Source organism: Echeneis naucrates, chromosome 1, assembly GCF_900963305.1.
Source record: "Echeneis naucrates chromosome 1, fEcheNa1.1, whole genome shotgun sequence".
NCBI classification, from domain to species: Eukaryota; Metazoa; Chordata; class Actinopteri; order Carangiformes; family Echeneidae; genus Echeneis; species Echeneis naucrates.
In genome coordinates this window covers 9,284,026-9,297,107 of record NC_042511.1, presented here as the reverse complement: position 1 = coordinate 9,297,107, position 13,082 = coordinate 9,284,026, and the positions used below count along the sequence as shown (strand labels likewise).

Here is a 13,082-nt window from a genome sequence, read left to right as displayed (position 1 = left end):
GGAAGTGGTTTTCTCATTCTGAAAGACCAAACTCAGCAGGAAGCGCAGCTGCGTTTTTGACAGGAAACTTGAGTTAACAGTCAACAGTCCATACTCCCACAGGTAGATAAAGGATGTATTATTCCATTCTGCTTTATTGATCTGGGTCTTAATGACAGTAATAGTCAAACATCCTTTCATTTATTTTACTTTGCCATTAAGTATTTATATTTCTAATACTATGTATCTTCGTAAATAAGAGAAGACGGAGAAATTTAAAAAACCTTTCTCTAAATTTCTCATACTGCAACAGACAATGTGACTCAGCTGACAGTTCGTCTAGTTTCTTTTGAGGTGAAGGTGGAGCTGATTACTAACTACCGCAGACCAGTAGTTAGAGATCATGTAGTAATCCTAACTCACACTTTAAATGAATGCACAAAATACAGGTTGATTTCCTCAAGAAATAGAGTCTTATTTCAAGTTGAAGGGGACAACCAGTGACAGTTTTATTTGGCAGAAAGCACTCAACATAGAGCAGAACACGAAGTGAAGAGCGGAAGTGTCAAGTGAAAACAAAAATTACAGACAAAAATAGCTAGATGTATGTTGATATTGTAGGTGAACTTCTCTGTGTCATCTAATGAGGAAGCAAACAGCCATGAGTAAGAAGAGTTGAGTGCTGCAGCAAAGCAACCACAGAAAGTCGCATGTTGTTGCCGGATAACGTTTTGCAAGACAGGAAATCAGAGAAGTAGCGAGGTAGAGCACTGAACAAACGCGGACAACTTTTTCACCTCTAATACAGCCATCAATCTCCAAAATACCAACGCCGTGAAAGGGAAATACACAAGGTCTCTTCTCCTGAACTAGTTTGGACTAATTTGATGCATCCTAGAGAGAAAAGACAGAACTTTAGTCCAAAAATCTGAAATGGGTACTGAGGAGATCGACTCAGAGCCTGAAGCTCAACAACCAGAGAAGGAAAAGGAATCTCATGTGGATCCTCCTCCAGGGCAAATATCTGAAACCAACGACCCCCTCAATACATACAAATGGCATACCGGCTCCAAGGGAACGCTCAATGAGGTGAAAGAAGAAGGAGGAGCAGCTTCCTCCATATCTACAATCAATAAGATTCAGAAGGCCTCCACCAACAAATGGAGCAAGATGCAGAACTGGCGGAAGGCCCTGAGTGAGGACAACGCAGAAAAAAATTCAACCGGGGGGAAAGGTGGAGAGGGAACCAAGCTGGATAAAGGTACTGGTGGACCCAGGAAGAACCCCTTCAGAAGGGCTCTATCCGAGCCTCCAGGGTCACTATTTATGACCTCTTCCTCCAATGCAGCAAGCTCAGTCAATGCTGCTTCATCCTCAGTTGCTGAAGAGGCCTCAGGAGTCTCCACAGACACTTCACAGAAAGGAGGTGGAGGGGCACGCCTGAAAAAGTATATGAGGGTTGTTTCCCAGAAATTCAAGAGGCCCAAGCTCCAGAGTCGAAGCAGCAACCCAACATTACTGACAGGTAATGCCACGAAACCCAACTGTGTTTTTATACTCCGCTTTCTTCACACTTTGAAGTTTATGACTCAGTCATCACATTTTATGTTTGACATTAACGCTGTAGGTGGATTCTACAATGTAAGATTTAGGGGAAAAAAGTAAATCATATACTTTTTTTCATGTTTGGAATGATACAATTTGGTTTTATGAACACATTGAATTTTGGTATAAAGTGAATTCCAATATGTAAGAAGCAAGAAGTTTTTACATATCAAAATTGTCCTGCACACAATTGTTTTTGTGATCAGTGAGGTGCTGGGCATTTTGTGACCCTCTACACGATGACACATGGCAAACAGATTACTGGTGAAAGTATTTCAGCATTTTGTCTCTTATTAGACAACGAAAGATGCTAAATGACATTAAAAGGGGAGAAGAGGGTTGAACAGACAGACATCTACAGAAATTGTTGTATTTGCCATGGTTTTTGCTCAGTAGTTGGAGTGACAGCGCAATCACCTGACAACAATTTGATGTTCCTGCATTTATACTAATGTCATGAAAATACCTAATAATGTCCAAAACAAAGCCAAAGTAACTCCTTTTCTTGAGTTAGAACACTCTTAAATTCAGTCTGGCATAAAGGATAACTATCACCTAACACTAGTAGTGTGGATTCTTTGTGGCTATGTAAAGCAGAAATGGTGGCATTTTCAGGTGTTTTCAGACACAGAAATTAACTGTCTATTTTTCAGATTTGGTGATTGTCTCTCCATTTAAAAAGACTTCAGCAGAGTCCAGACCCTCAGTTAAGACCCTAATGGCGAACACTCAAAACTCTCTTTCCAAAAAAGGACAAAACTGAAGAGAAGTGACCCAGAACTTGAAAGTAGTTGTAAATGAACACCAACAAACCAACCAGTTTTACAAACCACCATCAGAGGAGATGCTGTCTCTAAGTAATACTGGTTAGAAAAATATATTGTTCAGGAATCATTGGCAGAGAAATTGCACCGAGGTGTGAGTCCTCGTAACAGTACAACCTACATAAACTATTTGCACAGAGATAACATTTGGTCTTATCTGCTTTCCAAAGTGAAAAAAATATTACATAGCCAAATACAGTGGTTGAAAATGAAAACTGCTCCCTCAGCCAGGTGGTACAGAAGCAGGATGACCAGTCATCCAGTGATACTTTAAAAATCATTCGACTGATTACTTATAATATACATATCAAAGATGGCTTGCCAAAGTTCAAATTCACAACAAAACATGCTATATATGTGGGTGTAACCTAACATTGTATGGCCCACTGGATCGCAATGTAACAGAGACCATTTTGTACTAAATGATCACTTCCTGTTGCCATCTCTTTAGTTTTACTTTGAGACAAATGGGTATTGTACAGGTATGAAAATATTTCATTGTTACTGCAACTTGCTCTCTCCCATAGGAGAATTATTTCCAATAGTTTTACTTTAACTGTTTAGAAAATCCACAAAATATCATGGCAACTTTGCCTGATGAGAAGGAAAAAATTTTATCTAAAGCCAGACATGGCAAGAAATCATGACAAAATGACAGAGAAGCCACAGGATGTGTGCAGCTCATCCTGGTGTGTAATAACCAGAGAGCGATAAGATCTGTAGCCTCAGCAACTCCACTAATGGGCGGGGCCAAGCACTGTAGAAGATAACCGCCATCATACTGTAATTACCGAAAAATAAAAAACAAACAGGGGCCAGCATGTGCCAGCAATTACACTCCTGAATCGTGTGCATTAAGAGCCTACAGTTGTGTTATATCTCTGTAAGCTGTATAATAATGAATCTCTATGTGTGTGCGTGCGCGCAAACGTGTCCACATGTGTGATAGATGTGGGAGAGGCTGAAGCAGCTTCAGCTGGACCAACCGAACTTCCACGACTGCAATGGGCCCCACCTCAGGAGGTCCCCTTGTGGGACATTAGCAACTGTATGCTTGAAGATGGACAAATCCTCATATCCCCGGAGGATGAGGTACCAACACGCACAAGTACACACCACTCAGCAACTCCCACAATTTATCAGAAGTCTATTCCAGCTCCAGACACAGTGCACACTTCCTCTGAAAAGACCACAAAATCTTTGTAGTTGTTTGATTGTGACGGAGTAAAAAAAAAAAAAAATGTCTGTGTTTTTCTCAGCCAATGATGTGGACCCGAAACCGTGTCAGCAGCTGCTTGTCCAACCTCAGCCTGCAGAATATTGCTGATATTGATGCAGGTTAATATATTCCATCTCCCCACCCCACCCCCCCACACACACAATATGTATACACCTAAATCAAGCAAAATAGTGTTCATGAATGAATTCTAAAATCAAGTGAACGGTCAGTAGAGCTATCAGGAGACTGTATAAGCATGTCCAAATACATTTGACATCACAGCCACACGAGCTATGACTGTGGAAGACTGTCACAGAGGAAATAGCTGAATGTTTATTCGTGAGAGTGACTGTCAAATTGCTTCCTCTACGTTTTTTGAGGAAGATAGCATCACGCCTGGGTGTTCCACCAGTCAAATGAAAACTCAAAGAGAGTCAGTAATCTACTTCCATTCAACACGGAAGAAGCTCAGAGGCTGCTCGCTGGAAGTAACAGTGTATTGTTTTTGGCTGGCTGGCTCGCTGTCGCCATATGTTACTGATGAGAGGAAGGTCATGTTAAAGGGACAGAGGCCAAAGTAACAAGACTGTGGCACACCTGCAGACTAAATGATGGGATTTAGACGTTGGTTTGTTTGTGGTGGGGCTTTGGGTAAGCAAACACGACAAAAAATCTGATTGTATGATTATATTGAAAATTGCAGATTGTGATTTTCTAATTTATTTATTACTTATTATTATTTTAAAATAGTTCTTACTAATGAAAATGTCTGCTTAGTTAACTTTGCAGCTCTAGTTGATAACTACATACTGTGTTGCCTAATCTGGTTTTATTTGCCAATAATATACTTAGCTAATGTTCTGCACTTTCTCAGGAAGTAGCAAACTACTTGTTGCCTAGAAAATCCATTGCAAATATCACAGTATTTTTTTTTTTTATCCTAATTTTTAGAATGTAGCCCTGACCATGTGACCCTACCAGGTGGCCCCCGATCAAAGACCCAGGATGGCGGAGTGCTGGTAAGAAAAACACATAAGAGATAACCGTCTCTCTATTAGCCACACATTTCCTGTTGATTCGAGTTAACATGTAACTTCACACAAACACCCCGTCTGCTGTCTTTACCCTTAGGCACTGATCAGGCGCCAGAGAGAGAGGGTCAAGAAGAGTAGTAACATCCAACTAAACCAAGGGGGGCTGACCAAAGGAAACAGGTACGAAATATTGTATATGTAAGGATTAAGAACAACACATCCCATGTGTACAAACACTAAATTAATATTTCTTAATTTTTAACTAAGAATGAACTAACTGTCACTCATTAGCACAAAACCCAAAAACCCATCTTACACCAAAGTACAAGACAAATTGATGATGGCACCAAGAAGGATGAAAACACTGGCAAAGTCATCATCCTTTGGGAAGCACGAATGACAGGACCAGCATTCATGGAGAGGCACTGATAGTCCCCCGTTTTAGTAGATTTTAAGGAAAAAAATCCAAAACAAACAAGGTTGAGGTGACCACTCCTTAATGCTTACAATGTTTTATCCTGTTTCCCTCAAAATTCGATATTTAAAATATCATTTTATATTGAGGAAGACCTGAAACTACTCAGAGAGCATATATTCATAAGGAAAATGTTTAATGAGGTAATACATCAAGTGAAGCAGAGCGACTGTCCTGAGGAATTCAACACAATTCTGATGAAAGGGGTCACCCCCGCTTTTCATCAGATAAAAAGCAGGTTTAGGGCTCTACAGATTTGACTTCCCTTTTCAACTCCAGTTGTAAGTGGAAGCAAACTAATCTCTATAAACTGACCATTATGACAAGAGAGGCTATTTAACCAATCAGTTAATATTTATGAGATACACACGTTTTCATGTAACATTTAGAAGTACCAGCTATCTGTGAGAGTTCCATGAAGCCTTGGTGTCCAATGGGTGAAAGACAGGGAGTAAAAAGTTCAAATAAATTGTAGTACCGTCAACAAATCACGTTTTTACTAAGTTCGGTATGATACATATACATATTATACATTAATATATTTATTTTTTCTTTTTTTTCTGCTGTTTACTTTTAAGGCACTATGGTTCCAGAGAGTCTGTGTCAATTCCAGTGGGTGCGATGGGAAGTCTAGATCTGAGTGCAGACACCAGCACTGTCATCAGACCGGTCCACAGCTCCATTCTTGGGGAGAAGTACTGCTTTGAGGTAGATTTTGACTCCTTCAAGTTTCTTAGGAAGGTCACCAGTTTGGTTCATGTGCCTGTGTGGGTTTCCTCCCACCGCCCAAATCATGTTCAGGTTAACTGGTGACTCTAGATTGTCTGTAGGTCTGAGTGTGAGTGCGAGTGGTTGTTGGTCTCTGTCTTTCTCTGTGTGTTGGCCCTGTGATGGACTGGTGACTGTCCATGGTTTAGCCGGCCCTCGCTCAGTGTGAGCTGTGATTGGCTGCAGCACCCCATGTGGCCTGAAAACGGATAAGCACTAGAAGATGAATGAATGAAAATTTCTCAGGGAGAATCATATGTTCCCTCCAATAGGTCAAAAAAGAAAATTGCCATTTACAGGAGGCTTACAACATCTGGATGGTTTTAATGTATTTACAGGTGATAAGCTCCGAGAACACCCACTGCTTTGGCTGCTCCTCTGCTGCAGAGCGTGACCGTTGGATTGAAGATTTGAGACGGGCCGCCCAGCCCAATAAGGTAGGGCTTATGTACAATTTATACTAAAAATGTTTCATACAACATGAAAATGGCATCAATCTTCATTGATCATCATCAATGTTCACAGGATAACATTGAACGTACAGAGAATTCACTTTGTCTCTGGGTAAATGAAGCTAAGGATCTACCACCCAAACGGCGGTATTACTGTGAAGTACACTTGGATGGAACCCTTTTTGCCCGCACCAGCAGTCGAGCTGTTGGCAAGCCAGCCAACCGCTCCAGCCTGGCAGGGGACTGCTCTACAGGGTCTTCAGGAGGCCTGGGAGCTAGTGGAGGTGTGAGTGGGTGTCAGCTATTCTGGGGGGAATTCTTTGAGCTCGACAATCTCCCTTCTGTCTCCCAAATCTCCCTGCACCTCTTCCGTGAAGAGGACCCCAAGAAAAAGCGCTACTCCCGTGATGAGTCCATCCTGCATCCATTGGGCAGTGTGACCATACCTTTAGCTGATATCCGAGGGAGGACCTACCAGGAGAGGTGGTATCCAATCATTCCATACAAGGCCACAGGCATGGTAGGGAACAAAGACCTGCTGGGGCCACAGGCGTCACTCCGCATCAAGGCCCGTCTTCAGAATTTGCAGGTTTTGCCCATGGAGAAATACAAAGAGTTTGCTGAGTATGTGACAGTGGATTATGTGGAAATGTGCAGAAATCTGGAGCCACTTCTGAATGTCAAGGAGAAAGAAGAGCTGGCAGGAGCTCTGGTCCATGTACTTCAGAGTATTGGCAAAGCCAAGGTGAGTAATGAACTGCATCATAACTTGTAAAATCAGTACGAGAATATCCCTGATAATCCATAAAAATACACCACAGAGGAATAGATATAATAAAAAAGAACAAGAGCATGTATTCTTAAAACGTATATGCTTCAGGAGTTCCTCATTGATTTGGGTGGTGCGGAGGTGGAGCGTCTTGGAGAGAAAGAGGCGCTGATCTTCAGAGAGAACACACTGGCCACTAAAGCCATCGATGAATACATGAAGCTTGTTGGTCAGAAGTACCTCATCGACACACTAGGTGGGGTAACTGAGTCGGTAACGCAAAGATGCCTAGCTGAATTTGATATCAGTACGAGCTGTGTTTTTACCAAACTGAATGTGCTTTTTTTCTGCACTGCAGGAAACTTTATTACCCGGCTTTATGCTTCAACGGAGAACTGTGAAGTTGATCCCCGTAAATGCCCCGCCTCTGAACTGTCAAACAACCAGAAGCACTTGATGGAAACCTGTGAGGAGGTGGTGCAGAAGATTATTGAAATCCATGGGTGAGAAAAGAGAGTGTGTCATGTACACAGGACTATAATACATATTTAGAAGTGTTTAGGACAGCAGTATTTTTAGAGTGGAACTCACATAGCTGATGCTTCATTTGTTTCTTACTTTCAGGTCCTTTCCCGAAGAGTTAAACAAGATTTTCTCAAGCTGGGTGGAGCTGTGTGAAGACCAGGGCAGACCAGAGATTGGCCAGCGTCTCATCTCTGCTTCCCTCTTCCTTCGCTTCTTATGTCCCGCTATTCTCAGTCCTTCTCTTTTTGGTCTGACACAACCTTATCCAGAGCCAAACACCCTGCGAACCCTAACCTTAACTGCCAAAGTCATCCAGAATTTGGCCAACTTCACCCTGTAAGTTTTTTTTTTGTTTTGTTTGTTTTTATGCAAAGACATGTATTAGAATAAGAATGAGAATGATGCCATCTTCTTTGTATTGCAAGAAAGTAAAATGTTTTTTATTCAGGTTTGGCGAGAAAGAAGAGTACATGCTCTTCATGAATGAATTCCTGCAGCAGCACTGGGATGGAATGAGGGGTTTTCTACAAACAGTATCTAGTCAAGACAATGAAATCCAAATGACTTCATTTGATGGCTATGTGGATCTGCCTCTACGCTTGGCTGTGCTCCATGGACTGTTAGTAGACATCATCTACCAGCGAGACCAGGTAGGATGAAAGCTCAACAGGTCCACTTTGGCAGTTAGTTCTAAAGACAATATGATTGATGGAGTAAGCAGTCAGCACCATGAGGATGCACCTCCATTTTGGACCTGCAATGAGCCAATGGCAGTCTCATAAAACAATATTCAGACGGTTAGAGTTTGTGATGAGCCCAAAACCTTGTCACTAGAGCGCTTGAGTTTGAATTTGAATTGCCATCAACACTGTGTCAACCACTGCCAATTACCAGCTAAAAAACAGCATAAACACATAACTACACTCAGGTCAGGTCTGTATTTTAGTCTAGTCTCCTGTGTTTGGGCCTGGATAAACCTCAAGCACATGGCTGGATCTGATGTTTCTTCTGCACACTGTTCTGATGCTTCCTCAAACAGTTCATTGTGTCACTCCGTTGTAAACATGAAAATTGTAGTGTTGAAATTCTTAGTTTCGTAAAGTTTTTTAGAAATTGTCAGACAGAGATGTGGGAGGATGGGCTTGTGAAATCTGTCTAACTTCCCTGCAAACAATTTAGAATAATGATAGTGGCACATTTTTCTTGAACTCTAAGCTTTAATATGTGGTGTAGAAAAAATATAGGTTGGATTTATGGTAAAACTAAGTTTTTTGATTGATTTGATTGAACTTATTTGGTTTGTAGAGTGTACCAAACTGAGAAATACACTTTGGACAATACACCCCAACAGGACGACTCTTACATTAGTCTGTTTTAACAGGCCTGATTTAGACAGTTTGCACAGTGGTGGTATACGCTGCCAGTAACATCAGCCGGGATTGGCTCCACCAACCCTGTATGGATAAGCATTATTGATAATGGTTGGATCATATGTCAACCTGCACAGCTGAGTTTTCAGACGTTTTTGTCATTTGCCTACCCACACAGGATATTAAGATTCTGATGCCATGTCTAAGTCTTACATGTGGCTTGTTTCTTTCCCAGGCCACAATCGACATGTTGAACCCGCTGCCTTCGATTCTGAACCAGATTACAGAGGCGCTGGGGCCTGATGCAACTCGGATCATAATTAATAGGTGTGTTGACGATATATATTTAATTTGATTTGTCAGCAACATTTTGTTTTACAAAGTTAAACATGGTGTTATGACCTGTTACTTAAACATACCTTTTGTTGTAGCCAAATGGGACAAGCCAAGCCAGAGTATATTCCTCCAAAAGACTTGAGAAAGTACAGCCCTCACCAGTCGTCGCTCCAGCAGCTTCCTGTGGACTCCAAAGGCCTGCGAGAACCGTATGGCATTTGCATATGTGTACTTGGCTCAATCAATGCTGTCAGTAATCATGCAAGGGATGTCTGCCTGTGATAGGGTTAGGGTTAGAGATCCTGTTGGAAAATCCAGTTTCTCCCAAGCCGCATGTGTTTTCCCTCTTTCTGTGGTCCCTATCTCAGTTAGACCAGTCAGGGAGGCATCCTGATTAAATACTGAACTTTACCTTGACTGGCTCTTCTGAATGCCAAAACTAGATAATTCAGGATGTCTCAGTTCTTTGCCCTATTCAGTCACATACAGTGTCTCATTTTTCAGTTACTCATGATCTTGTGTGGAGGTTCGAGGTCGATCAACTGGCAATGAAAGGTTTCTGAATTTAAAAAAGTGAATGCTCCTCATTCCAAACTGTACAAAGAGTCAAAGGTTTTCATGAGCGATGAACCACGCACAAACAATAATACCATTTCACTGTGTTTCTGGTGAATGGCTCTGTCATGTTAGTAGTAGACAAGACTTGGAAGTTATCCATTGTTCAGTTTGAGGTATAAACATCACTGCCATCATTGGTGTAAGGCACTTAATAACCCATGCATTTATTCATGCAACAGGGATGGCAGAACGCGGAGAACTGTAAGAGAAAGGAAGCCAGTCGCCAGAACTCAGAGTGCTCCACACCGACGTCCTGGTCATGCCAAACATACCTTGAAGAGGCAGACAAGTACAGAGACTTTGCCAATGCCTGACTCTGAACAAGAGGTTGATAAGGACCTGCCATGTATTTCACGACCAAAACACGTAAGTGTGAAAAAAGGATCTGTGACTGTGCTCGGCAGATCATGTGCTGATGCCGCTGAGTTAAATACTTTTTTCTAGGAGGCTGCATCAAAATGTTGATTTGAACATTTTAAAATCCATAGTAAACACATTTGGCTTTCTCCAGCTGATTCGAAGGAATCATGTTTTAAACCCCTCATCTTGTCTCAGAGTCCCAGCATCAAACGGCCTCCAGCAATCGTTCCCTGGATCAAAGACATCCACAACAGGGAGTCCAGTGAGCTGAAGACTGAGAATGCAGAGTTCAGCTTACTAGATAGGGTATGTCACACCTGCTACCCACTTCAATGGTTGAATTCTGCCTGTATATAGTATGTTTTTATTATCACACTTCATAAAATGTCAACTGTAATTTACACATCAGCACGCTCAAGAGCTGTCAGAGCTCCGTCTGGGGATAGAGCAGGTGACAGAGCGTGAGCTGGACATGGCAAAGCGGCTGGAGGACTTCATCAACCAAAGCCAGGACCAGAATGCACTGCTGCAGGCTGAGGTGAACGAGCTGCGAAGCCTGCTGGCTGTGCGAGAAGAGCAGCTTGCCAGCGCCACTTTCAGGTGACAATGTGCAGTTGAATAGTATTTTCTTCGCTCCATTTACCACCAAATCAAAACTGAATACACTAATTTTGTGTGCATGACACTGTTGACTACATATTTTATATATGATGCAGTGAGCAGTAAGCTTGGCTTTGTTTGAATTATTTGAATCTTTGTTGCTATTTATCAGTCATTTTTTGTTTCCATATCATCTCCAACTGAAGCGTTCTCTTCTTTCATAAACGTGTGTGTTTTGAATTCGTGCCGCAGGCTTGGTGTGATTGAGGAAGAAAGGGAGGAGGATGAAAGGAAGCTAAGTGTTGCCATAGCAGCGGCTGAGCGGATGAATGTACTGGTAAGAAAATTAGAGAAACCCAACTTTATCCCAGCTTTACGTTAAAGGGACAGTTTACTTCTTTTGTTAGTCAAAACTGTGCTGAATTTTGTAGAACCATTGTGCACTGTGTGACGTGCTATCGTTACCCTGCCATGTCATGTTGAGTTTCTCTCTTTGTTGCCCGGTTTGTAGCAAGTCTTTCATTATATACATGAAGGAGATGAATACCACATATTGATGTTTTCCTAGGAGGAGCAGTTTGCAGGCCTCCTGAAGGACCTTAACCAGCTCAGTGAGGCCTACAACAGTGGCCAAAACAACCTACAGCACCCTGCAAAGCCACACATCAACAGTAACTGAGTCCTGGTAGCTTCAGTTTCACTGTTTTGTAAAAATACATATATAGAGTTGTTAAAAAAAACTGCCTGAAGTTTTTACAATTGTGATGGAAGTTTTTTCAACAAACATATTCAAAATGGATGTGAATGGGCTCCAGCTCAGGTAAACATGAAATCTACAGAACATTTCAACTTTATTGTATCTCTGCTAAAAATATATATGGCTTTAAGACCTTTCTGATAAATAAAAAAAAATACCACACATATTGTTTCTCAATGTACATGGTCATTATGCATCAGCAGAATTACATTCATTCAGATCATTATGCAGGAGAAGTGTTGTTTCCTGCTTTGGTATTTCACTTTGTACCACCTCGTCCAGTGTCATGAGGTCAGCTGCAGGCTCATCAGCTGGATCAACAGCCATACCGGTACAGCTCCCAGCGGACAGGTAACAGGGATCTGCCTGTTCACAGTAGTGTCCAATCATGTCCAGGCTCCCCGATGACCCTGACATATTGCCTATATGTGTGCTCCTGCTTGGTGCTGGTAACTTCATCCACCATCACTGTCTTTTGATGATTCTTAGTGGCTTCAAATGAGTCGTCCAGCTCCAGTAGAGCATGCCTTCTCCTCCTCTGGATGATGGGTTTTATAGAGAGTTCCAGCACAACCGCTGATGCAGGGATTTCAGACTTTTAAAGGCCACATTACCCATTGCTATAGTGTGTAAGTTTAACTTTTGAGATTTATCGTTTATAATTTTTAGCTTTTTACATACTTTGGTTTTAGCTTTTATTCCCCTGCATGCCTTAGGTGAAAGTGCTTTGTACACCACTGGTAAATTAAGACTTTATATGAAAGCGTACATTAGTGGTCAAAGTTTGGGCACATGTATCGAAACTTTTGACTCATACTGGTATTGAAGAATCCTTTTTGCCAGGGGTGGTGCATGCACCACCTCTCCGCTGTGTGGTACCAGAGTGCACCCACCAGTGAAGAAAAGACCTTGTACATAAACTGTAAACTGGACAAAGTTTGAGATATGAGACTAACTGAGTCCAGGTGGCACTTTGAGCGTGACTCACTGTTGACACATGCTTGTGTAAGGGACAGGAGCCTTATCATGTGTATTAAATTATGGGCAGGGGATAATGGATGTCAGACGCTGGAGTTCTGATCTCCTGTGTTACGGCAACCCATTGAAACGGGCCTCATCGTTACACCCAGCAGGTATAACTAGCTAAAAAGCTGTTATTAACCTCTTCAAGGTCTTTGATAGTACCGAGTCAATTGCCATTTAGCAGTCATTTGGATTTGGGCTGTAGGAGGGGATGAAATGGAAATGGCAAAAGGGATCAGAATTGCAACATTAAATCAAAATGGCTGATGTGATGGAAAATTCTGGCATTTAACCCTTAGTATTTACAACCTTGTACCTGATATCTTACGTTCACGGAGACATAAGTTGTCTTGCATTACCCCGTGGCA

At 41.8% G+C, this 13,082-nt stretch overlaps 1 protein-coding gene across 4 annotated transcripts; it reads left to right on the top strand.

Annotated features, from left to right (window-relative positions):
• The first annotated feature begins 615 nt into the window (after positions 1-615).
• On the top strand, positions 616-11,846 carry rasal3 (RAS protein activator like 3). 4 transcript variants are annotated; one of them, XM_029509354.1, is made up of 20 exons: positions 616-1,504; positions 3,358-3,500; positions 3,668-3,746; positions 4,579-4,646; positions 4,759-4,841; positions 5,715-5,844; positions 6,243-6,341; positions 6,430-6,573; positions 6,658-7,101; positions 7,237-7,381; positions 7,484-7,628; positions 7,750-7,986; positions 8,099-8,300; positions 9,256-9,347; positions 9,452-9,565; positions 10,154-10,340; positions 10,530-10,640; positions 10,744-10,934; positions 11,187-11,271; positions 11,503-11,846. In XM_029509354.1, the coding sequence occupies exons 1-20, from the start codon at positions 913-915 to the stop codon at positions 11,611-11,613; spliced, it is 3,402 nt and encodes a 1,133-aa protein (XP_029365214.1). In that variant the 5' UTR covers positions 616-912; the 3' UTR covers positions 11,614-11,846. The 4 variants fall into 4 exon arrangements, with proteins under 4 accessions (XP_029365214.1, XP_029365221.1, XP_029365204.1 ...); XM_029509361.1 differs by having other exon boundaries at positions 619-1,240; positions 1,358-1,504; positions 6,430-7,101; XM_029509344.1 differs by having other exon boundaries at positions 619-1,504; positions 6,430-7,101.
• The last annotated feature ends 1,236 nt before the right edge of the window (positions 11,847-13,082 follow it).

Coding starts and splice junctions, on each gene's coding strand:
- rasal3 (XM_029509344.1), top strand. CDS start 913: ATGGGTACTGAGGAGATCGACTCAGAGCCTGAAGCTCAACAACCAGAG. Junction 3,747..4,578: donor TATTGCTGATATTGATGCAG/GTTAATATATTC, acceptor CCTAATTTTTAG/AATGTAGCCCTGACCATGTG. Junction 4,842..5,714: donor GGGCTGACCAAAGGAAACAG/GTACGAAATATT, acceptor TTTACTTTTAAG/GCACTATGGTTCCAGAGAGT.